At 40.4% G+C, this 25,308-nt stretch overlaps 3 protein-coding genes across 3 annotated transcripts in view; 1 reads left to right on the top strand and 2 right to left on the bottom strand.

Moving 5' to 3' along the window:
• Positions 1 to 91: 91 nt before the first annotated feature.
• Positions 92 to 16,327, bottom strand: LOC102061572 (disintegrin and metalloproteinase domain-containing protein 9-like). The gene is made up of 22 exons (XM_005494849.3): positions 16,258 to 16,327; positions 14,507 to 14,604; positions 13,577 to 13,653; positions 12,870 to 12,948; positions 11,997 to 12,073; positions 11,007 to 11,223; positions 10,223 to 10,288; positions 10,071 to 10,142; positions 9,570 to 9,742; positions 9,028 to 9,112; positions 8,051 to 8,172; positions 7,017 to 7,188; positions 6,101 to 6,190; positions 5,685 to 5,880; positions 5,461 to 5,566; positions 5,096 to 5,270; positions 4,642 to 4,722; positions 3,823 to 3,928; positions 2,994 to 3,126; positions 2,533 to 2,596; positions 2,145 to 2,197; positions 92 to 1,666 (listed from the first exon to the last, which is right to left on the bottom strand). The coding sequence occupies exons 1-22, from the start codon at positions 16,325 to 16,327 to the stop codon at positions 1,588 to 1,590; spliced, it is 2,391 nt and encodes a 796-aa protein (XP_005494906.2). The 3' UTR covers positions 92 to 1,587.
• A 1,907-nt stretch (positions 16,328 to 18,234) lies between these two features.
• On the top strand, positions 18,235 to 24,954 carry C7H10orf88 (chromosome 7 C10orf88 homolog). Its single transcript, XM_074545347.1, has 6 exons — positions 18,235 to 18,506; positions 18,597 to 18,788; positions 19,762 to 19,834; positions 20,386 to 20,592; positions 21,339 to 21,808; positions 22,912 to 24,954. The coding sequence occupies exons 1-6, from the start codon at positions 18,346 to 18,348 to the stop codon at positions 23,138 to 23,140; spliced, it is 1,332 nt and encodes a 443-aa protein (XP_074401448.1). The 5' UTR covers positions 18,235 to 18,345; the 3' UTR covers positions 23,141 to 24,954.
• The window catches only part of DMBT1 (deleted in malignant brain tumors 1), a 61,124-nt gene continuing 59,441 nt past the window's right edge, over positions 23,626 to 25,308 (bottom strand). The window contains 2 exon segments of the mRNA XM_074544199.1: positions 23,626 to 23,710; positions 24,692 to 24,836. Of these exon segments, the coding sequence (XP_074400300.1) occupies positions 23,626 to 23,710; positions 24,692 to 24,836 (230 nt within the window).

Genomic DNA, 25,308 nt, shown 5'->3' with positions numbered 1-25,308 from the left:
CCCCCCTGGAGCATCAAAGGCTGAGCCATCCCCCGTGCCCCGCGGTGCCTTTTGTGGTGATCACAAAACACAGATACAACCACGTGTGCTGCCCCTGAGGATTTATTTTAAATTGTCATGTAATAAATAAAATCAATGTTGTATCATACTTGAGGTCTAAATGACAGGGATATTTACTAAGAACAGTTAGAGATTCTGAGGGATCAAAGAAGACACCTTGGAACACTCAGACTTTTTGCCAGCAATCCCTTTTGGGTTCTTTTTTCCAGCTCTTCAGTGATGTGGCCATCTGAGGGTTGGAAATATTCTCTCAGTGAGGCAAACCTGTAATTTATTCACTGTTTTTCCCAGTTTGCACTCTGAGATTTGCATGAGCACAGCCAGGGTGTGCTGCAGTGCCCAGGGAAGGTGGATGCACACCCAGAGCTCTGTTTTGGCAGTGAGGTGCTCTCTGCACTGCAGCTGGTGGAGATTTCCCTGGATTTCCTGCATCCATCTCCCACAGAGACATTTGAGGGAGCCTGTTTGGAAATCTATATCCCTCCATACAGGGGATATAGATTTGAAATCAGTGCTGGTTTCTAACTGTCCTATTCAGAATGACAAAAGTTAAATTTGTTGCTTTTGTGGTGGAAGCAATTTCTATGAAAAAGGCCAAGCTGCCACCCCCAGTAAACCCTGTGGAGCTGCAGAGCTATTCCCAACATCCCACATTTTCTGTAACAGGTATGGATGGGACCTTTCACACTCAGGACATGACCTACAGAGTTTCTGGTGTCCCCAGGTGAGGTTACTTTTATAAATGACCTGAAATGCAAGCTGACCTGGCTGGTGGGGTGTGAGAGGTGGGCTCTGGGCTGGTGGCACTCCAGGAGTTCTGCAGCACAGTTCCAACTGGACTGCTACCATTGCATGTCAGGTTGTGTTCTGACTCTGGCAGTGTTGTTTTGGTTTACTGTGTCGTTTATTTTATCTTTTTATTTTCTTCCCTAGTAAAGAACTGTTATCCCTGCTCCCATATCTTTGCCTGAGAGCCCCTTAATTTAAAATTTATAGCAATTCAGAGGGAGGGGTTTACATTTTCCATTTCAGGGAGGCTCCTGCCTTCCTTAGCAGAGACCTGGCTTTGCAAACCAAGACATAGGTGTCAGGGCAGGGCACGGGGAGTGTCCCCAAAGCTGGCTCTGCAGACCCTGAGGAGAGGAGAGGCCAGGAGGTAAAGTGCAGATCTCCCATCTTTGAATGATGTCTGTGAACAGCAGAATTCACTTCTCTGTGGCCTGAGGGGGAGGCAGCAGTGCCAGTCCTGTTCTCTGGCACTCCCCCAGGTTCACTCCTGTGCACAATGATCTCCAGGGTCTGTAAAAGGTGAGGTAGAGGAGGCACAAACACAGCCAGCAGCAAGGAGCAAAACCCTGGGGTGTCCCCAGTCTGTGCTCAGAGCCCCTTGGCACCCAGGGCCAGGAGGGACCTGCTTCCCAAAGGCAATTTGGCTGCACAAGGAGAGCACTGGAGCATTGAAATCCTTTCATTTGTTTTTCAGGCCAGTTTTTTGCCTGAATTGGCTGAGGGTTCCCAAGAGAGGTCTCAGACAATTGGTCTAGGTGGGACTGGGGGTCGCTGAGGTCTTGAGGAAGCTGCAGGAGGCTGGGTTTGGACTGGCTGCCTGAAGTGTGGAAAACACATTGGGTTTAGTATCTCATGACTTGAGACACCTGACTTTTACAAACTGGTTCTTTAGCATTTTTATGCAGTTTCTAGCATTTCCAACTAATTCTTTCTGCCCCTTCCTCTCCCTTGCAGCATTTACCTGTGTTTATGCCAATATGTTTCCTTCAAGCCTTTAATTTATGCTTGATGCTGCATGAAAAATCTGTTAATTAAATCTAATTAATATATTAATTAACCTAATTAATTTAAATGGAATTTATCTATTAATTAAATCTAATCTAATCTTTAATCTATTTCATGATGCTGCATGAAAAGTCCCCCTAAGCAGGACACAGGACATCAATAACTTCACTTACAGCAACATAAACATAGGGAAGATGAAGTGAAGAAGGTTTTAAACATAGGGAAGATAAAGTGAAGAAGGTTTTAAACATAGGAAAGATGAAGTGAAGAAGGTTTTAAACACTACAAACCTTGTACCAGGAAAATGCAATACGGTAAAAATATTGTGACTGGGTGCAGCAGGCTGGAAAAGACATTGCAAAAAATCAGGTTAGCAGAAAACACAAAGTGTAGATAATTCTTCAGTATTAAGCTAATGTCATTTTAGAACTGGCTCTCATTTGCTGGGGCTTTCTTCATATTTTCTTGCAACATTTTGTTTTGATAATTTTTATTCAGTTTTATCAGAACTAGACCCACAGCCTGGCTAAGCAGCATCCCCAGTGTTTGGCCCAAGAAATAACAGAGGTGTTTCAATGTATCAGAAAGTCCCAAAGTCATGATTAATGCTTTGGGGAAAAGGCACTGTGCAGTCAGGATTACCCAACATGAAATAATCCAAGTCTCCATCTATTTTACCTGATTGTTTCCTGTTTCATGACTTGCTCTGTTTCCTTGCTTTGGTTCCTGCCCATTGCTATCCCTGAAACAGAAACCACATCATCAGGAATCCCTCAGGGCTCCAGCATTTTCCAAGCACACAGCCACAGCTCAGAGCTCTGGGTTCTGCTTTGAGTCCATCCTGCTCTGGACTTGACAGCAATTTCAATATGCTCTGCCCCTGCATCCATACAATTCAATTATCAACAAAAACTAGGGAAGTGCAATGGATTTGGGGAAAAAACGCTTGAGAACAGACAAGTGGAGTGTCTGGATTGCACCTCCAAGGAGCAGGGATGGGCTGTTAACTCCCCACTGCTGCTGTTAGCAGGGCAGCTTGTCCTGTAGGAGGTGTGGAATATTTTGTGTAGATAAAGCTTTGCTGCACTGTCCTGGGGCACAATCTCATGCTGGAATAGCACCTGGGAGAAGGGAAATACCTGTGCTGTGCTCTGCTTTTCCTGCAAAGTTTTCTCCTTATTGCATCACGTTTAAACACTGCTACTGCAATGAGGATGACTACAGGCAGCACCAGGAGGAAGAAAATCAGCAGCCCATCCCGAAGCGATGTATCTAGGGAAAAAGAATTGAAATAATGGAATTTAAAATATTAAAGCTTTCTTTTTGTTTTAAAAAATACAATCTTCAAATTGTTGCAGAATAGAATTAACAGTTTCACTAAAATTTATAACATCTTGCAATCAGAAAAGTAGGATTTGGCCTTACAAGTTCTTTCTGCCTTGCCCACCCTATGTATATGCAATGTTTCTCCTTTTCCATAAAATGTTTTCAATAATTCTGAAGCAGACAAATTCGTTTTGTATTTGCTTATCACAAGTGCTCTGCATGTTTGCTTTGCCTTCCTAAACTTTTAATAAATACAAAACGTTTTTTCCCTTTCCCAAAGTACAAATTTAGTAAAATCCATTGAAGTTCCGCAGAAAGTAACAGAGATTTTCCTCAGAAAACTACAGATTATGAACTTTGCTTCTAGACAAAGAGATGGAAACCATTTTGTGTGTAAAGGCCAGCAAAAGCTACTTCATTATCAAATAATAATGTTTGTTCTTCGAGTCAGTCCATGATTTGGATCTCATGCAACAGAAAAAAACACTAATGTGTTATTAGTAGATTATTTTTATGTTATTAGTAGATTATTTCTTTGTTGTTAGTAGATTATTTTAATGTTATTAGTAGGTTATTTTTATGTTATTAGCAGATTATTTCTCAGTCCCTGGGGCAGAATAAGGGCCAGTTTCAGTGTCCTACCTCTGTGAGCTGGGCCGCTGTCAATGCTGCCGCCGTAGCCAGACTGGTTGCAGAAAGGAGGGGCCCATCCCGGATTGCAGTGGCAGTTCCCGTTGTTGTTACACACCTGCAGCTCAAACAAAAGCGACTCGTGAGTCAGGCAGGGACAGCCCCCGGGTTGTCACACCCCTACAGCCCAAACACAGGGATTAGTCAAACAACACCTCATTAGTCAAACAACGCCTCCCTGAGAGTGGCCACTCAAACCTTTGGCATGGATTCGGAGTTCCATGCGTGGAATTGCATGTGGAAATAAAAAATGCTGCACAGTATTGCATGGAGATACATGAAATATTAACTGGGAATAAGCACTGCCCCTCCATACACCCCAAACCACAGAGGGATTCTGATACCCTGTGGTAATTCTCAGATTCTGATACCCCGTGGTAATTCTCTCTAAATTAACATTTGTGTTATCTGCCTGCAATTCATCACAGTCCAGAAACCTTCTTAGTTTTACAACCTTTGAACTCCATTTTGATTTTTCACAGAGACATATATAAATCATGAATTACCAGATCATCATCCTCAAAGGAATATTTTCCTTTTGTAATTCACCAGCTCGGTAATATTAAAAAAAATTCCCTTGGGAAATTGAGACAAAATGCCTCTCAATGTTAGTGCTAAGGGGTTTGCAGTGTTCTGGCAAACTACAGGTAAAACCCATGGATTTAACTTTTAATACAGATCAGGATAAAGCAAAGCCACCTGCTTGGTTATTGCTTAAAAGCAGGGAATTTGCACAGTCTAGAAACAGGACACAAAGCACCATCTACTCACCCCATTATTATTACACTTCTGCTTTACATCACAGCTGTAGCCCAGAAATCTTGCATCGAGACATTCAAAACCTAAACAGGCCTGCAACAAGTAATTAGTGTCTTGCAAACACAAAACTGTAAAAAATCCCATCCTTTTATAAATATACAAGTGTATATGTTTACAAGCTTTCACTTACATGTTAAGAAAAAGGACTGATATAACATTTGGTATTTCAGAATTTTATAACTTTATTGGTCTCAGGTTTGCTTAACTCTGTGGATGCACTTTGATGGAGTAATTTGATAATGTAGCACGCCAGTTTTTGAACAGCTAATTAATTGTTTGCATGTATTAATCCCAAAAGATTTTTATTGTGTTATATCATATAAACAAGAGAGCCAGGGAATATTTTTGGAAGCTCAGAACCTTCCACCTGGTGTATATTCCGTCAGGCTGCTGTGGTTCCTCTTACCTTGTTCTCTCCACAGGCTGTGCCATCATGAACTTGGGCAGGATCAGGGATATCTGATCCCAGGTCAAAGTCAGAGGACCAGCACAAAACCCCAGATGCATTATTGACAACGCTCCAGGCCGGGAGGTTCTGGAGACTGACAGAGGTGCACTGCAGCTTCCCACACAGACTGTGCCTGTTTGGAATGAAGGATACTCTGAGACAAGGTGAACAGGTAAATATCAGGATCACTGTAATCCATTCCAACTTTTTAGCTTGCATTTAAAAAATATTCTTTTAAATCTCTCATTTTAAGACTTTGTAACAAAGTTTTTTTTTTTTACATTGAAGATTTTAAGGTTAGCTTTGATTTGGTAGTGACTTACTGGACAGGGCATTTCTTGTACACTCCACCTTTCATCCCACAGTTCCCAAACCTATCTCCTTTAATATTTGCTTTTTCAAAGCATATATCAGGTGCTTTTCGTGCCCCTGTACAAAAAAAAAAAAATAGTGAATCTCAGTAAGGTGTCCGAAAAACACCAGAAAGAAAAATTGGAAATATTTATCAGGAGCCTACAAATGGGTTTATATTAAATGCCAAGCCTACCTTTGCCATAGATGGATTCACACTGTGCATCAAAGCTCTGGCACAGCCCATAGTAGCAATAAGCTTTGCTGTTGCTGCAGGGGTGACCATTCATGATGTAAACATCATCTGGGCAGTAGGCAGTGCTTCCATTGCAGTACTCAGGGAGATCACAGACATCTTGTTTGGCTCTGCACTCTGCTCCTGCCACTTTAAACTAGACCAAAGAGGGAGAACACTTTTAGTATTGCAACGGAGGAAGGTCTAGAGTGAAACAAAAACAACTGGGAACATTTGTAAGACAATTTCTCTTCTTTCATACTCTCTTACTAGTCAATGTCATTTGAAAATATGTCAAGAGGACTAGGATAGCTCTTTTCAAACACTAAAAATTCCCAATGAACAGTAACAATTGAGTTTAATAAAGCATTGCCCACCTTGCAGTTTTTGCAGCACAGTCCTTGAGCACACTGAGAGCCAGGGGTGAGTTTGCAGGTGGCAGCATCACAGCAGGGGTTGGAGCATTCCTGAGAACATGGAAAGGGAACAGAATTTTATTTATACAGCCAGGAAAGCACTCACCAGTCCACGTGGATGGACAAGCCAAAGTTTAAATAAGTGTCAGATTCTCACATTTTCTTGCTGTAAAAAGAACCAGCAGACACTGCTGCTGTGTTTTGTTTGTACAAGTCAGCAGAAAAACACCAATTTTGATGGGCTGTGGCACAGGGATGCCAATGCAACCAGGGCTTGCTGGCAGCCTTTTGATTTATTGCTGCCTTTTTTGAGACACTTTTACCCTGTGAAGAATGACCAATATCTCCCATTCTTAGAGGGACATTTTGACCATGCAAATGTGACTCTTAAAAGTAATTTTGTGTAGGCAAAGTTGAAGGGTTGCAGTTGACAAACCTATCCATGTTCTATAGATAAACACCTTCTGTCATGGAACAGAAATATCCATGATGCTAAACCAGCACAAAACCCAGTGGTGTCCCACACCCAAGAATTTCACTTCTTTCTCAGCAGTGCCTCAAGGTTCTGTGGAGTCCAACAGCCCTTAACTGAGCCCACATGAAAATCAAAGCATAATTTGAAACTTTTACTAATATTTATTTTGATATTGCTTGCAAAAATGAAAAATTACAAAGAAAACGCCTCAGATAATAATGCAATTAAGCCAGTATTATATAGAACAATATGATATGATATATGATATGATATGATATGATATGATATGATATGATATGATATATAATATAATATAATATAATATAATATAATATAATATAATATAATATAATATAATATAATTAATATACAACAAGTATTCAGCTCAATTTGATGCATTACCTGTGGTTTGCCACAGTCACATTCTTCATTTTTATCAACCACATTATTACCACAGACAGGTTCTTTGTACACATTGCTTGTTTTGGGAGGATTCCTAAGGCAGTTTCCTCCTCCACTTAGAATAAAGGCCTCAAAATCATCAGCACTACAGGCGCTGAAATTCCTGGATCCACTGGAAAGGATAATATTGGATTATGATAAATATTTTGCTTACAGGAGAACATGCAACTCAAGCTCTTAAAATATTGTTGTTCCATAATAAATATTGTATTTCATGATGCTAGGAGATCATAAACCAGTTAATTTTTATTTTACTTTGCCTTAAAGTGCAGTACCAGAAGTTTAAAATACTATTTTAATATGAATGCTTTTAGAGGCCAGAGACCATCAGATTAACTATTCTGGTGTCCTGTATGAAACAGGCCTCAGAAATTCTATACTGAGTGTAAAAATGTTTGATTAAAAAATATTCTCAGGAAAACATTCATCTTAATTTGGAGTCCCTAAGAACTGAGGAATGCCCCTTCCTAGAGTAGTTTTGTCCAGTGTTCAGTTACCCTGATTATTAATACAACTGGGGATAAATAAAATATTATGATCTTTTTCTCTTAAGGGGAAGCCAAAGAATAAATGAACTGAAGGAAACATAAGCCAAGAAGGTTTTTTTAAAATTCATTGTTAAATAATTTGTTTCATATTTGCACAAACCCAGTGAGTACATGTAAAGCATTCTCAACAGGGTGAAAAAACCCCAGCAACATACTATTATTAAAAAAATAATTAAGTCCAAACATGTTTTTAGGAATATGTTTTTGTTACAAATAAAGAATGATTAGGTCAGAAAACAGATGGAATTTCATATAAATTAAAATGATGTCAAATACTAAGTCAGTGACTCCACCTCTGTGATCAAAGTTTTCAAACAACTCCCCATCCACTAAAACTCTTCCAGATTCACAGGAGTTTCACAGCTCGTAAGGCATAGTCACTGCAAACAAAATAAATTATTTAAATGAAATAAGTGGAAATCTTACTTATCTGTGCTGTGCATGATATAGTTTGCAGGACACCTCTTGTCATCATGTTTCATTCCCAGATTGTGCCCCAGCTCGTGTGCCACTACTGTGGCATGCCGCAACATTTTGTCATGATTCAGCTAATAAAGAGAATCAAGTTTAAAACAGTGAAACTGTGGAAAATGCTGTTTGTCCCCAGTGATTTACTCCCACCACAAAGCTCTCAGGGACTGAGAAGGCAGGATACCGAATTGTATTGCAAGGTGAAAGCAGCAAGGACTGAAAATTTGTAATTTTATTTTCAGGTAGGGCCAGATTCTGCCACTCCTTCCCTGAGGATCACATTCTGGATAATAAGTTGGCAGATGGTCTGGATCACCACTGCAGGTTTTATTCTGTGATTCTGTTCTATTTTAACACTGTTGATGCATTGATCACATTGATTTCAAAGGAGTCTTCAACAACAAATGTACTGGTAAAGAACAGGATCTGCTTCTGAGATTGTCCACAATGTTGTGGCATCCATACTTTAAGGACAGGAACCTTTGCAGTTACTGGTTCTGCCCCAAGGGTGGAGAAAAAAATAGTTTTATACTAATTTTTAATTTTTTTTTTTGCCTGTTTACAGTCTAATTGTGAGAATTCCAGACACTTGAGACTACAGTGTTCACTTTCTATTTAAAGATTATTTTGTAGTTGCATTCCCATCCCAACACCTCTGTGGTTATAAACTTCAATGGTATAAGGAGGAGATTATGCAATATTGAGTTTGATGAATCACAAAAGATGACCAAAAGAATTTAAATAAGCCAAATAGGCTGGAATTTGACAAAGAAATTGGGAAATACTTAAGGAAAAAAAAAAAAGGTATAAAAAACCCACAACTCTTTAAGTAAAAAAAACCATGAAAGAAATGAGCCAACTCCATGACCAGGGTGAAAATAGGCCAAGGACCAGGACCAATTTCTCCCATACCCAAATGCTGATGTACTCACAGTGCTGATTGACCCTCCCTGGACATGTGAGCACACAGAGCCCACAAAAGCCATTCCAATGGATCCACTGAAGGAGCTTCTCCCTCTGCAACAAGAGCAGTTTGGAGGTGGTGTTAGAGATGGGTTCAAAGTTCATGATTTCTACTAAAAGACACTGATAAGCTGGAAAGAAATATTGCAAGGCAAAATTTGGTCTTCCTGGAGTCGAGAAGGAATTTATCACCACAGCAGGGTTTTATTCTAATTAATAATGAATATCTGAATAAGAACTTGAAAATAATGATCAATCCCTTAAGTCTGCTGTGTCAGTGCACTCAATTACAGAAAGGCTAAGGAGGGAAGGGACCTCTGGAGGTCACCCTGTCCCTGGAGCTGATTAACTCTTAAGAATCCATTCTACTTCCTTGTCATTTTTCCAGGTTAAACCATTTTGGAAGTGCAGAGAATTTTACTCCAGGTATATTTTAATGAATATACAAGCCCCAAATCATATACATTAACACTGGCAGCATGGCTGGTTTTGCCACTGGATGCAAACTTACATTATGAGGTGAGCAACGTCATTTCTTGAGCGCTTCAGAAGATCTTTCTGTCTCCAAGAAACAAATCTACCCAGCACATCCCCAGCTGAACCATCCAGCACAGCTATGTGGTTGGCATCTGTCCAAATCTCTAATCCAACCAAAACAATCTGGATGTTTAATGCACTATACATCTAAAAAAAAAGATAATTAATGTCTCTTAGCTGTTCTGACGGAATTCTGAAAGATGACTTAATTACTACTGAGTGAACAACAAGCTGAACATAGTGACCAGGACATAACTTCAGTTTCTTTGAAATTCAATACAGGATAATTGTAATTATAAGTGAAGTATAAAATACTTATAAATTGTAAACTAAATAAAAATATTTAGAATATAAAATGAAGTATGACTGAAAACTTTATGAAAGTACATAAACATATCTTTTGGAAAGAAAGCTGCTCTTCTGAATGCTATCATAAAATAGAAACTACTGAATCCAGGCAACTTATCTCACCTACCCCATCAACATAATTAATCAGCTCCACTGTTTCCTTTTGCACTGCAGCAGAATCAGAATTCTTCAGCAAAAACTGTAAAATACAATAACAATGTCAGAGAGGAAAAATGATCAAAAGAATAAAATGTATTTAGTGTTGCATGATATAATTACCCTGTTGTGATCCACAACCACAAATAACTCTACATAGCTCTTCTGGGGCAGGACAGCTCGCTTCTCCTGCAAATGAGAAAGCACAGCAAATTAACATAATGAGTTTGCAATGCTGCATTTTGTAACGTGGCCTCAATTTGTGTCAGATTACCCCACAAACATCTCTGTGTCAGTAATTCCCAGCAGGTCAGACACTGGCATGCATGAGCTGAATGGCAGATTGTGCATTGCATGTCCTGCCCACAGCTGCCCTGGCCAGACCCTGCTGGGTGAGCTCCTCACTGTGCTTCTTCTGCTCCAGGATTTCCTCAGCAGGACTCCCACCAGCCTGGTGCCCATGGAAAGGCCTGTAGCAGATAGGGCCTGGCGTTCGGAAGATCTCGTGATGTTACGGGAAGACAGGGCCCCTGCCCCCTTAGATAAGAAAATTAACATAGGAATGTAGTCCCCTGAACCAGATTCTGATAATTTTCCACTTGCCCAGGTAACTTTCCATCCCTACTAACCATAGATAGTAAGGACAGACCCTCACCTGACGTAGAAGCCCCCTAGACTATAAAACCCCACGGGAAGAGAGAATAAAGGCCTTTGATCCTCCACCACATTGGTGTCCGCGTGTTTCTTAGGCCCGAGTGACCCTGGAGAAGAGGGTTGGCGTGCTGTTTCCTGAAACCAGGCCGCCTGCCTTGTATCAGAAGGCAACAAAGGCCACAAGGAAATGTCCACCAAGAGCCCTGGAGATGCCTTGGAGTGCAGCTCAAGGGAGAAACAGAAATATATTTACCCTGAGGAGCCTGTCCCTGCTGGAGGTACTGTTTGATGAAAATGTGTATTTCACAGATGGCTTCACGAACATCTCATGCTCCAGGCTGCCATTCAGCACCCCACAGTGGAAGGGGACACCCTGCTCATCTTCCAGTCCATAAAGCACATGTTCAAATGTGCTGGATGTGTTCAGGGGCTCCATTCCATACCATTTGCCTCCAATGTAGAGAATTCCCCTAACAATCATAATAGAATAAAACATTATTTCATCATTTTTCCCTCCTGGTTATGACTAGATGAATGAATAACAGCTGGATACTTAGACACTATATAGAAATAAATTATTATTTGAAATTATATTAAAATATATAATATATTAATAAAAGACAATTCAGTCTTTTACAATAAAAGACAAAACAGAACTTATTTAAAATACTCAACAAGTGTGGGCTTCTTGAATCAGTTAGAAAAGGAAGGAAAAAAAATAATGAAGCCAACAGTAAACGTTACTATTGTTAGTAAATTGTTAGTAAATGAGTCTGGATTGTGGGTACAGAGCTGATGCAAAGGGTCCTTTCAGCCCTCTATTCATTTAAAGAACTGCCATGGGTGAATTTTATCCCATTTGTGATTTTATTGTATTTGAAACACAAGAACCAGTTCAAATTTGGACAAAATTTTTTCATGGAAATGGTTTGTCTTTTGAAATGTGCCCATTCATAAGACAAAGTTGTTTGCAGGAGTGTTTTAAGTTCAACAAAAGCTTCATCAAGGTACGATTTTTTTTTCTACAAAGGTATCTCTGGTCACAACATTCACATCTGGAAGCCTCAGGTCATGCCCAGTTTTTCCCTAAATTTATTACAATTTCTCTCATATTATCTTCTTTTCTGTGAAGGAATTTTGGAAAAGAGGAAAAAAGTGGGAGTTGAGGAAAACTATAAAACCTGTAATGAGTTTCAGCTTCATCAAAAGGTGAAATATTAAAAAAAATAGGAAGAGGAAGTACCTAAGGCCATCACATGTGCTAAGAGCAAGTGTGGAGTCAGCAATTCCTTCAACAGTGCCATGGTAATAACAGTGTGTCTGAAATGCAACAAACCCACATCATTAGTGACACAACAAGGTGGCTGCCTTCAACTGCAAACTCATTTTCTAACTAACCACATTATTTCCATGACATCAGGGCTGGCTGTTAGAAATTTACAGAGCTCCCTATTTGGAAAGCAATCCTGACCTTCTAAGAGGAGAATATCCCTTGACATGAGAACCTAAAGTAGCCTTTGGTCCCTTGGTTCTAGAACACAGCCAGCTTTTTTGTTTAACCCATCACTATCTTTTAGATTTTTATAAATTTCAATGTTATTTTTATAAAATGATAAAATATTTTTATATTTTTAATCTACATTGCTCATCCTGCTTAAGAACTGCTCTGAGGAGATCTTTCATGCACAAACCACCCAATTAAGGCTCACTGAGCTCATGTGCAATTTAAAGATGAAATTAAATTTAGAAGTGTTTATAAGGTCTGTTTGATAAAGGATTTAAAAACTACATTTTAAAAAAAGCTATTTAAAAACTACAGAGCTTTGATGCTGCCATTGCACTTTAAATTGCATATTGTGCAAAGGTGGCTCAAATTCAGGGTTGGCATAATCTCCTGGCAAATCCTTTCATACCCTGGGGAACAGGGGTGCTGCACCCCACAAAAGCCCAGTCCCCCATGAACCTCATCTTTAGATCACTGGTAACTGTTAAATAGAAATGCTCCACTGTGAAAACTCACAAAAGTCTCATTCCCAGCAAATCTATTTTTTCTTGGCTCCCCTGGTTTTTCAGAGAAAATTCTGCCACAAAGGGGAAGTTTTATTATGTACAATACCTCATTTTTAGATGGTGTTGCCTGCAGTTTCCCATTTCCCCCATATGTGTACAGCTTGAAGTTGTCACTGAGAAGTTTTCTGGAAACAAAAATAAACTACTGCTCTTTTAATGGTCTAGAAACAAGAAATGAGTCTAACATTCTGTTACCAGCACACTCAATGCTAAATTATTATTAAAATCCAAGCACATGAAACAAAATGCTTTAAAACAAGCTGGATTTTTTGGAAAAGAAGTTATTTTGAAACTAATTTATTTTAACTAAAATATCCATAGAATGGAATCTAAGCAAACACAGTTGCATAAGGACCTGGTCTATTACAGGCTCAGGAATGAGGAACAAGAGAAACAGAAACATTTCTTAAAATACAACAGAGCTAAAATCCCTCTGACCTGCTAATAAAAACTAATATTGAACTGAATTCTAACTTTTCCTGAGGATTTTCTGAAATGTTCTGTCTTGCACTGCTAATAAAAAAATAGTCAAAATTAATTTCTTCAAAGCTAGAAAAACTTTTATTCCCTTCTATTTACAAGATATTACCATAACAGAGACACTATATTTAACAGTATTGAACAGAGTTGTTTTGTAGTTGCTACAATCTGACATTTAAATGGTTTCTTCTGAATTTTTACAGTATAAAAATTCTTCTCTGTATGCAACTAACCCCGAAACAAGACAAATCCTTAGAACACTCTATCACATACTTATTTCTCTTCAGCTTTAGGAGGTATGTTCCATTTCTGGTTTTAACTGAGTAAGAAAGATTGTCATCTGAATGCTCCTGAAAGCAAAAGAAAATATATCACTTAATTAGGTGATTTTTCTATTTGGTTGTGTTTATTCCATGTTTTGCTTGACAAGAGAGGCTCAACTACTGTGTAGGTTTTAAGTAAAAAATCACAAGATTCCTAACTCTCATATTTCAAACTCTCAGCAGCAAAGTGAACATTCTCTCCTATGTAAAGTGTAAATTCTCTGAATCTATATTTTCATTTAGACAGGAGGGCTCAGTCCCTGAATGCACTCTTTGCTCAGTACCACATCATGCTTTGTGACACTCCTTATGTAAATCAGATAAAGGAGTCCCAGTCTTTTATCACCTATTTGGTTTGCACAAACATGACTAATGTTGTTTCATTAACAGTTATTTCAGTAAATGAACTCGTACCTGGCACAACGGTAAATTACCTCAGAACTGAAGAATTAAGGCTCAGGTTTCTCTTTTAACTCATCTTTTAACCTGTGCCACTCTGTGGGACCATTTTTATCCTTCGGGTGCCACATGGCTGAAATCCTCTGGTTCTTACCCAAAGAGCAGAACACGGACAGCATGGATGGCAGCTCAGGTTCAACACCTAATCTGACTCAGAAGAAATGAAAATATGCTTCCTGTCTCTTCTCAGTTCTGTTTTACAAGGTCATTAACAGGATTAGAAGTTTGGAAGGCACTCAGAGTAAAATCACAGGCCTTTGTGGGAACAAATTTACTTAAAACTAGCTGAAAACACTAAGAATCAGAAGAGAAAATGTGGGGCACACTTCATTACAAAAATCTCTATATACCATCCATTGTGTGTAAGTGTAATGAAGGACAGCATCAACAATCAGAAAAAAAGAAAATCACAATAACAAACCTCATGAGAAAATGGGGGATGTTTCTCTCTGCCTGTCAGACTTCGAGGAATGATTATTTCTAATGTAGAAAGTCTGGATGTGTGTTCAGAGGATCCACCTGAAAATAAAGTTTGAAATTGGTAAAGAATCAGAAAGGATAAGGCATTATGTTGGCACCTGCACAGTGGTGATAGCCAAAAGCCTACTCTGATCCAGCCAGAAATGGAGAAAGAGTGAAGAGCTCAGGAATGATCAACCTGACTTTGAAAAAAGTTACTTCAGATTGAAGCTGGGGTATTCTGGGGCACACAAAGAGAAACTATCAAAGCCTTTAAACAAAATCTTAATTCTCTCATATTCAGGATTATTAACTTTGTGACTTTTTCATTTTTTCCTCCATGACTGACACTTTTAATCTGATGTACCACAGAAAATTGGTACAGCTGGCCTTGTCTTTTTTCCATTGTCCTGAATAAGGAATACTTTTAGTTGTGCTCTGGAAACAATTTGTCCCCTTCCCTTCCCTTCCTTAGAAAACATGGCTCACCATGCTGCCTCCTGCCATTGCCTAATCTTGCATTTTGTTTGTTCTAGCAACAGTCAGATCTTTGCAAAAGGTTTGTAGCCTTTTACATGATATCAGAATTATCTCCAGAACAACATGCTAATGCAGGAAGCTAAAGATAAGAAGGCTGCCAAGTATCTGGTTTCAGGTAAATGGTTTTATAAAGACAAAAACAATCTCCAGTGACTTTAAAAATTGTGTAAAGTTGAAATAATCTTCCTTTTCCTGTCTGCTCATCGACTGGTTTGATCAACAGAAACACAACCATTGCTTTAAACAGAATCAACAATTATATGACTTTTAACAATGAAAGTGGTTTCTTCCTTATTAAATTGTTCTTTTATAAGGAAACAAAGAGATTTCTTCACATTTACAGTGGTACAAAGTCACCCTCAGCTTCCCCATTCCTGTGAAAGGAATTCATAATTGCACAAAAGTCACACAACCAGCCATTCAAAGTGAGGAGGTTTCTCCAGTGTAATGATGATCTCTACCTGTTAGATAGCATCAGGATTTTTAAAAGCTAGGTGCAGGTAGCATATATTTAACTGTACAGGCTGCAATTGCAATCAAAATGTGGAAGCTGATATTAGCAAACCGATCTGAAAAGAATATCAGCACTTCATGTTGTGATTTTCTTCTTAATCTTCAATAATTTTATTATCTAAATCACAAAATCCATTTTGTTTCATGAGTCAAGTGTGTGTTGAACTAACCATGGAGATGCTCTTTTAACAATTCAAATTTTGACACCTGAAAGCAGGAAACCATCTTTGATGCACGTCATAAAAACATCACTTTCTAAGAAACATTTCAGGTGTTACACTTAAATCTAAAATGTGAAGCCAAATCGTAAATGGAAATGAGTTAATGAAAAATTCCAGTGAAATTGGAGGAATTTCCCTCACATCAGAGAAGAAGAAATGTTTTTCTACCATCCCTACTATTGGTGAGAGTGGCACCAACTGCAGTTGTCACAACCAGACAATGATGGATTTACATACCTATGACATCCAGGAGGAAAAAACCCCAAAAAGAGCTCAACTATAAAAAGTTTCAAGCTATAATCTTTTCCAAGATTCTCTCAATGAGCAGGGATGCACAGGGAGAGCTGTGGCACAGTGTCAAAGGTTTGCATCATTACAATCAGTGTCCAAGCAGACTTGGAGAAAACTTTCTGAATATGTAAAAAAAAAGAAAGCTTACCTTTTATCCAAAAAGGTTTTCCAGTAAAAATTAGTCCAAAAGTGAACAAAAAGAAGCTGTGCATTAACATGACTTCCCAGAGAAACTACTGCAGCATCTGAGCTGGCTCTGGCTGCTCTGCAGGGAACCAGAAGACCGAGAACCGTCTGCTCCAAAGGTAAACAAGAGAAAAAGCTCTCTGATACTGCATCTCTGCTGAGGAAATGGGAAGTAAAATTTAATCCACTGGGCTTGTGAGAAAACTGGTCAGACAGCCTAATGCAAATAAAAAGCAGCACATTCTTAAATGCTGATTGGTGAGTCCCGTGTCAGGATCAAACTGGTTTATTCCAAAGGACTTTCATCCCACAGTGAGATCATGTGAGATTAGAAACATAAAATGTTGCTACTGACAAATGCAGTGTTTAGGATGTTTATCCTGGCTACTGCCAGCTCAATAAAAAAACTAATGTGAATCAATTTACTCTTTGAAATTTCTGCTTATTGTCTTCAATTTTTTTCATCTTTACTTTAAAATATAATGCACATGAACACATGAAAATCCCCAAAACAGAGGTTCTACCCAGTCTACCCAGTTCTACCCTGTGTTAAACACAATTCTCCTCACCAGATGTCCATAATTTTGTGCAGATCATTGCTCCTCCAGGATCAGTCATCTTCCATGTAACCACATTATCACCAAAAGCAGAAAATAAACGCTTCTAAAAGTGGATGAGTTTGCAACGCATTTCAGAAGTATCACACGCATTTAGAAACACAAAAACGAAACTGCGACGACACACTCAAGCATTTACATTAATTAATTTTAATTAATTCTTTGATTAAAGCAGAGAAAATTCAGTTTTCCATTGCTGGTAAATGCTATGAAACAATGCTTTAAGTGACAAAAAGCAGCATGCTGGCTGTATTTGCAGTATTAGTTTGTCAAAGCCCATCCAGGTCCATTTCCAGAGAGTCACAGACTGAGAACAGCCTGAAATTCCTGCACTGAGCACTGCTGGAAGCAGAACTTGACACCCTCATTCCCTGGGTCTGTGTGTGCCACAGGAGCAGCGTTCCCCAAGTCCAGAAGGTGAGATCCTACTGCAAATTAAATGAACCCCATCTTTTATTGATGGCCTCTTTTATTCATAGCCTTTCCTGTGCGGTGCACTATGAGTACACAACTCGGGAGAATCCCGCTGCTCCAAATTTTGACATATCAACAAGTTTCACAGAATCCAAGAACCATTTCAGTAGGAAAAGACTTTTGAGGTGTTGAGTCCAGCAGGGGAGCCTGTTCCGAGCTGGATCACACTATGGGGGAAGAACCTTTTCCTAAAATCCACCCTAGACGTCTCCTGGCACAAGTTCAGTCTCTTCTCCCAAGCCACCAGTGACAGGACAAGAGGTTATTGCCTTAAGCTGCACCACAGGAGGTTTAGGGTGGACATTATGAGCAATTTCTTCTAAGAAGGAGTGGTTTGACATTGGAATGGGCTGCCCAGGGAGGTGCGGGAGTCAGAGGTGGTTAAGGAAAACCTGGACGTAGCCAAGATAAGGTTGGCACGGGTCATGTATTGGACTCAGTAATATCACAAGGTGTTTTCCATGAGAATTAACTCCGACTCTCTGCGCCCCTTGGACCATCCCCGAGCTGACGGTGCCGTTCCCAGGGATGAGGGGGCCGCTCCCGGGATGAGGGGTGCCATTCCCGCGGACTGAGGGTGCCGTTCCCCCGGGATGAAGGGGCCGTTCTCCTAGAATGAGGGGTGCCATTCCCCCGGGGCTGAGGGTGCCGCTCCCCGAACTGAGAGGGCCGTCCCTGGAGATGAGGGTGCCGTTCTCCCGGGATGAGGGGGCCGCTCCCCCGCAGAGGGTGGCGTTCCCCCAGGCTGACGGTCCCGTCCCCCCAGGCTGACGGTCCCCTTCCCCGTTCCCCGTTCCCGCCCCCGGTGCTCCCTCGGGCGGTTCCCGCCGCTGCCCAGCGCGCACGCGCGGAGCCCCCGCGCTGCGCAGGCGCGTCCCGGCGGCGGCGGCCGCTGAGGGTCGGTCGGTGCCGCTGCCCCGCTCCCGGCTGTCCCGGCTGTCCCTGCCCGCGGCTCCGCGATGTCGAGCGGCTGCGCGGCGGCGGAGGAGGAGGAGGCGGAGGAGGGAGGCCGGGAGCCGCGCTGTGTGTCGGCGCGGTGCTCCTGGCCCTGCGCGCCGCCGGGCGGCCTGGCCCGGGCGCTGTGCCTGCGGCGGGGTGCGGGGGACGGCGAGGAGCCCGGGTGAGGGCGGCGGGCGGCGAGAGGGGGCGCCGGGCTGGGCCGGGCGGGAGCGGGGCCGAGGGGACAACGCGTGTCGCTTCCCCCCCGCAGCGGCGAGGCCGTGCTGGCGGAGCGGCGGGAGGGCGGCGAGGAGCCCTGCGAGCTGCGGCTGCAATGCCGGCCCGGCGCCGAGATGGTGTCCGTGGGCATCGTGAGCCAGGCCCGGAACATGGAGGTGTACGTGGGCGAGGAGTACTGCGGCACCGGCCGGGGACAGAGCCGCGGCACCCGCCCGGCCCCGGGGTGAGTGGCGGGGCCCGCACTCTGCTCTGTGTGTGTCTGTGAGGTGATGCTCCTGCTCCAGACCCGATGTCTGTAACAAGGCTGAGAGGACTGAGGTTGTTCAGCCTGGAGAAACCCTAGAGCCATTTCCACTGCTTAGAAAGGCTGCGAGAGAGCTGGAGAGGGACTTTGGACAAGGGCTTGGAGAGATAGGATGGGGGGAATGGCTTCACACTGCCGGAGGGCAGGGTTAGATGGGATATTGGGAAGAAATTCCCTATGAGGGTGGAAACGCCCTGGCACAGGGTGCCCAGAGCAGCTGTGGCCGCCCCTGGATCCCTGGCAGTGCCCAAGGCCAGGCTGGACAGGGCTGGGAGCAGCCTGGGACAGTGGGAGGTGTCCCTGCCATGGCAGGGGTGGCACTGGGTGTCTTTAAAGGTTCCTTCCAACCCAGCCCATTCTTGAGTTCTCTGAAAGTCTCTGTGATAAGTAGTCATGTCAACTTCAAAGAACAAAAGAGAAAATTTTAAAAAGAAGGTTTTGTTTTCCCCTTCAACACTTCCTTCCATGCTTTGCCGGGGGAAATAAAGCGATGTTTCTATTTTGTTTTTAAGTCATTACATGGCACATCTGCTGCTTAATTAGCTAACTAGAAACCAGCCGACTCAGAGCCTCAGGGAGGATGGGTGAATAATGTACTGAACCTCAAAAGCTTCTCTAGTGCACAGTGCAAGCACACATACAAGTAATTTTTACATAAATATTTCATAAGATTCATTACAAGTTGTGTATAAGCACTAAAGCTGCTATTAGAAAGTAAAAAAACTGCTAAAACCTAGAAACTAAAAGTGCTGTTGGGAACCACAAATCTGCATTAGAAACGTGTTTCAGTCAGTCTTGTTTCTTATCTAAATATTTACCAATATAGTGTATTTCTACAAAAGAAAAGTACCTTGTAAATTGATGTCACAGCTTGTTTATTTTGTTTTTCTAGTGAAACTGAAGAGGTTACTTTATACCACAAGTACCTTAAGTTTGAATGCCCTGCAGCCTCCTGTAGAATTAAGGTAGGGAGTTGAACAGCATTGTTTTAATTTTTTTCCTATCTTTTTTATCACTTAATCTACTTAATTGCATTGCTCTTAGTAAAATTATTGGTTTTATACACTTCATCTCTTGACATAATCACTTAAAAATCTGTTGGCTGGTACTTTGTGTTGATGGCAGAGTGCTCCTTTTAGATTGATGTCAGTTTTCTTTTTGTGAAGACTTATGTGCTACAGATAAATTAGTCTTAGAGAAAAAAAACATAACCCAGATAAACTGCAGATTTGTGATTAGAGCTGTCAGGTCTGGTGTTAAATAAGTTTGTGAAAATTGTGTGGCAACTGCTCTTAAACGCTTAGAAATTTGTCTTTGGGGTACTCAGGCACCTCTGTTCCAGTCAGAATTTTATGGGGAACAATAGCAAAGAGAAATTGGCTTAATTTCCCTGGAAAAGAGCTCATCACAGTTTTTCCCAAGACTCAAAGAGCAATGCATTGTCCCCTATGTACAAGGAAAACATGAAATGGTTTTTTCCCTAACCAAAGTATTCCTTTTTTCCTTCTTGCAATAGCTGCTCTCCTTTGGTGAGAAACACAGAGTACTCATCAATAAAATAATTCTAGAAGTGAAAGCAGTGTCTGCAAAACTAGCCACTGATTTTCCCTCACTAGGCTCAAGCATAGATCTAGACAGAGTGCAAACTATAATGGAATCCATGGGATCTAAGTTGTCTCCAGGTGCTCAGCAGCTCATGGACATGGTCCGGTGTCAGCAGAAGGTAAATCACTTTTCCACAGACACTTCACCAGTTAGGAATGCTTTAAAAAGATTTTGGGGTTTTTTAATCTGTACTTTCTGCTATTTTGTTTTTTTTTTTAAATCTGTACTTTCTGCCATTTTCATCCTGATTTAACTGTTGCCACTCAAATGAGTGCAGGGAGTAAAGACTATTTTCTCCAGGATAATATTATTATTATTAATGTTAGCATTAGTATTGTTGTAATTTTAAGCTTCACTGCTCATTAAGGATGGTGGGCATTTTCCCTGGAATGTTTGGGGTGTAGATAGATGGGTTGGTTTGTCTCTTTAGTGGTCATTTTATATATATACATATATATACATACATACATACACACACACACATATATATACATACATATATATATATACATATATATGTGTGTGTGTATATGTATATATATGTATATATATATGTATGTATATATATGTGTGTGTATGTATATATATGTATATATATATTTATAAGAATCCTAAATCCATCTTATGTCAACAATTCAGTTTTGGGGACACAGCATGGTAAAAATGAAGTCAGTAAAGCTCTTTTCTTACTTAGACACTGACAAGATAATTAATACTTCATACTTAACAAAAAATGCAGTTCAAAATTATTTTAAAAACCTTTGCTAGTAGAGTGCAGGGTTATAATGGATCTGGTGTTATTGCTGTATAATTTCCAGTATAGCTGAAATCTCAAATACTCAAATGGGTTTTTCTCCCCTTCAGAACAGTTTCCCTTTTGGAGAGAAGCTCAGTTGGATTATGGGGAGGAATTCTGACTTTGGAGGTGACCATGCACTAGATGGAATGCACAGAGCAGCTCTGCAGTCATCACTGAGTCCACCAGCCAGTGAACCTTTGCCTGTTAAAAATCATTTAACAAGTGAGGCAGTGTATAAAGATGTGAAAATAACTCGTGATCTGAACTCAGAGCTACCTGAAACAGGGAATACTTTGGATTCTGAAAGACTTCCTACCCAGCAAAATGCAGCTGACCTCAGGAATGATTTGAAAGTCATGGGATCTCTGCACGTGCAGCAGCAAGCAGGTGAAACTCCAAACCTGGCCAACCCACAGGTGCTTCTTCCTTTTCTTCAAAACCTGTGCACTCAGGTGAATCACCTTCGGCTCAGGGATGGAGAGAGGCACCTCGGGAAGAGTGCAGTGGCCAAAGAGGAGACTGCTCAGAGTGCTGGGTGAGTTATGTTTGGTGAATCTCTCCAAGTAGTATTGAATATTTACTGACAGGTTTAAACAAAATGTGTAATGTAATTTTCTTCTCATAGTGAATCTTAGAATATGTGGTTTTATGAACATTACAAATTTTGAATTTCACAACTTTTTTGAATGTAGGAGTTTTTCAGAAGAAGTCACATCATTTGTCACTAAACTGTTTTGTGTTACCTGTCTTAGACAACCCTGGCTGTCTGATGGTCACAATCCAGGGGTGGGAAGGGGGAGAACAGAGGACACCTGAACCACAATAACATAAGTGTACATCACTAAAGCTGTTCTTAATATTCACACAATAGTTATTTTCTATTGTGAGAGCCAGTCATCTCATTATCCATCTATAACATCTGCCTCCATTTAATGTAATTTAAAAGCATGTTTTTTCATACACATTTAGCTTGTCTTTCTCATATACTACATTTCCAGTTTGATTACTTTTACCCCTAAATTCTCACAGCTTCCCTTTTTCACACAGTGTGCCACAATCTTTGTGCTGTACTTGGTGTGAATCATCCCACTGATTTTCCTGTTCTTCCTCACTTGTTGGCATTTACAGTGCAGGTGTCACAGGAACAATAGTGGAACCCCTGAGATGTGGGAATCAGGATTTAATGGAGACTGAATATCTCAGCTGCAGTATTTGTACAGAATGCAGATACAAACCCAGACAGTTGCATAGTTTTATAACTCTTGAAGCACTTTTGCTGACAAGAACAGTCTTCCATGCTGACAGAATACAAACTGTGTATATTGACTTGTGTGGATTTTGTTTTATGTAATTAAGCTCTCTAATGCATATTTGAGCCTTTGAAAAAACAAGGTTGAAAGAAGATGACTACATACAGTAGCATGTTTATGAAAAAAATTAGATTTAAAGTGTGGCAGGCAAGGTATTTTGCTTGTCCTAAAAACCTAATGCCTTTCAAAGCTCATTGCCTAATAAATGAAATTTTACATTTAACAGATGTTCATGTGCCCAGATCTCTATATTGCCCCTTTTCATTAAGAAATAGATTATACTTATTCTTGTAGGTTATACTTATTCTTGTCTTTGCTTTTCTTACAGAGTGGAACAACAGCCCATTTGCTCCTATTTGGAAAAGATCATTTCAAAAAACCTGGATCTGATGGAGAAGAAGCTAATGGACTATATTGACTGCCAAATCCAGGCTCTTCAGACACACATAGACAATAAAATGTTTCTCTTGATGGACTTGGTTCAGAACTCAAAACCAAACAAAATTTCCCAAGCACACTATGACTCTAACGAGGGGTTTTCTAATGGGGAGAGATAGAGGGGTTCACAGTGTGAATACCTGGAGTAATTAATTACACTTCACAAAGCTCAGTATTTATGCAGTTCAAACTATGAAGAACCTCAGTGTTGTTAACTTGCATTTTGTTACTGTAATTCTATCCACTGTTGTACACACTTGGTAGTTTTATGAAAGATCTTAAGAATGTGTTTTTTCCTAAATATAAGAGTTTTGTATGGCCTTTGTGGCTTATTTATTTAAAGAGCATTGCTAGAAGCTGTATGAGCAGTCCCCCAGTTCCAGTTTGAACAATGGAGTGCTCTAAATAAACTGAGTTACTGCTTATCTTTGTACCTACATGTAATCAGCTCATTTTTTTTGTTGTATTAATTTTGATGAGAAGTGTGTTGTCAGTAGAACAGAATGCAGTTTGTGCTTTTGCTTTATTGGCACTCCTGTTGAAGACATTTGTTGTTCCATCTCTAAAAGGAAGGTTGGATTGTCATTGCCTGATTTGGGATTGCCTAGTTGGTGGAGCTGTCTTTGGAGAGCTGGGGGAATGTGAACCCAGCCTGGGTCCTTTGGAAGCCTTGTTGGCTGTACAGGCACCTAAATTAGGAATCCAGGCTTCTTAAGAGATGCATAAAACAAGATTCTGATAGTTCTTTCCCTCCTAAGCTGGCTGAGTGTGCAGGAACAAGTGAAATGATTGCACACTCAGCAGGCTTTATCCAGGTTTCATTATCCCAAGAAGTGCAAGTACTTCAGCCATGGCTCCTCTCAAGTGGGTGTTGCTCCCAGACAGATGTGCTGGGGCAGCTCCAGAGGAGTTTTCCTTGCTGCATCACATTTCCTTTAACCTGTTGGGATCAGTTTTGGTGTCATTTGGGGAGGTAGGAATGTGACTCCAAACCCCTCCTCTGTGGCAGCTTGAGTTTCAAACTTCATTCTGTTTGTTCTTGGATTCTGGGGTGCAAATTGAAGGGTGTAGGGACTTCATGGTAATCCCCACAAACATTTTTGACAGAAGCTCTTGATGGGGAAGCAAGTGTTGACTCAAAATCAGCATAAGCATGTGCAAGCCACTGTCTTTATTTACTCTGCCTGATATTTCCCTCTCCAGGAAAAGTGATGTATTTTGAAGACTGTCAGATCCTGCTGGTAGTGAACACACAGAAGCAGATTTGGAAGAGAGGATATTCTGCTCTGAAAATACATCTTGCAGTTGTCCCTGATCTTAACTCCTGCCAGGTGCAGTTTCAAAGTGATTCAAAAAGAGAAAAAGATTTTTTTAAAGACAAAAAATTATCTTAATTATCTTGTACTTTGTACCTGTGAAGGCATAAAGTCTGTCCTGAGGTATGCACACTTTTACAACTCAGTAACTTGAGACAGAGTATTAAATTGAGATGTTTTTGGGTTTGGATTTTTTATTTGATAACAAAATGAATTTCTGAGTATTGAGTTCCAATGCTGTTAATTTAATGACTTTTTGTTTTTTCCTCTCTCTGGGTGACAAATATGAAGAGCAGTTGACACTAAGTAGAAATCTCCAGAAGTAGTTACAATGAGCTCTGGACATTTTGATACCTGTATCCTCCCTGGTGCTTGTGATGCTTCAGTATCACAGCTACCACAATGAGAATGTTTGAAATTAAAACCACAAATGCCAGAGTGTGGAAGTTGTATTGCTGCAGGTTTGGTGTTTTTTCAGCTTCCACTTCAGTGAGGAATTCTGTGTAGAGAGAAAAAATAAGTGTTTAAAGTTTAGAACACTGTATGATTTAACTGAAATCCTGAATAGTAATACTGAAGAGTTGTAAAAATTGCTAATAAAACAATCCTGCAGATCATCATGATGTTCAGTTCTTTGGTATTGCTGCAGCAAAGTTTCTGCCAAGCAGTGCTGTCACCATGAGAGAGACTTGAGACATTTGCTGAATCAAAGTTGGGCAAAAAAAAAAACAATTAGTGGTTTCCTATCTGCTTCTCTGTAAAACTCATTCTGCTTTATATTTGCCTGTGAGTTGGAGATGTGTTCACTTCCATGTGTATGGATGCAAAATCTTTATTGAAATAAATGGAAACATATCTAAAATGTTGCTGTAATTTAGAAAGGTTAATAATTTTTTAAAAAAGAAAATATTCTAATTACTATTAAGAGCAAGATTAATTCTAAATATTTCCTAGCTCTGATACCTGAAAGC

This window comes from Zonotrichia albicollis, chromosome 7 (assembly GCF_047830755.1).
Source record: "Zonotrichia albicollis isolate bZonAlb1 chromosome 7, bZonAlb1.hap1, whole genome shotgun sequence".
NCBI classification, from domain to species: Eukaryota; Metazoa; Chordata; class Aves; order Passeriformes; family Passerellidae; genus Zonotrichia; species Zonotrichia albicollis.
This window is presented reverse-complemented; position numbering and strand designations above follow the sequence as displayed.

What these genes read in the sequence shown, in the direction of transcription:
- LOC102061572 (XM_005494849.3), bottom strand. Translation starts at nt 16,327, where the DNA reads ATGTTAATGCACAGCTTCTTTTTGTTCACTTTTGGACTAATTTTTACT. An exon ending in TACAAGAAATGCCCTGTCCA is followed by an intron (nt 5,271 to 5,460) that starts GTAAGTCACTAC and finishes CATTCCAAACAG; the next exon opens with GCACAGTCTGTGTGGGAAGC. An exon ending in ATGAAACAGGAAACAATCAG is followed by an intron (nt 2,198 to 2,532) that starts GTAAAATAGATG and finishes TGTCTTTTCCAG; the next exon opens with CCTGCTGCACCCAGTCACAA.
- C7H10orf88 (XM_074545347.1), top strand. Translation starts at nt 18,346, where the DNA reads ATGTCGAGCGGCTGCGCGGCGGCGGAGGAGGAGGAGGCGGAGGAGGGA. An exon ending in TGGTCCGGTGTCAGCAGAAG is followed by an intron (nt 20,593 to 21,338) that starts GTAAATCACTTT and finishes TCTCCCCTTCAG; the next exon opens with AACAGTTTCCCTTTTGGAGA. An exon ending in GAGACTGCTCAGAGTGCTGG is followed by an intron (nt 21,809 to 22,911) that starts GTGAGTTATGTT and finishes CTTTTCTTACAG; the next exon opens with AGTGGAACAACAGCCCATTT.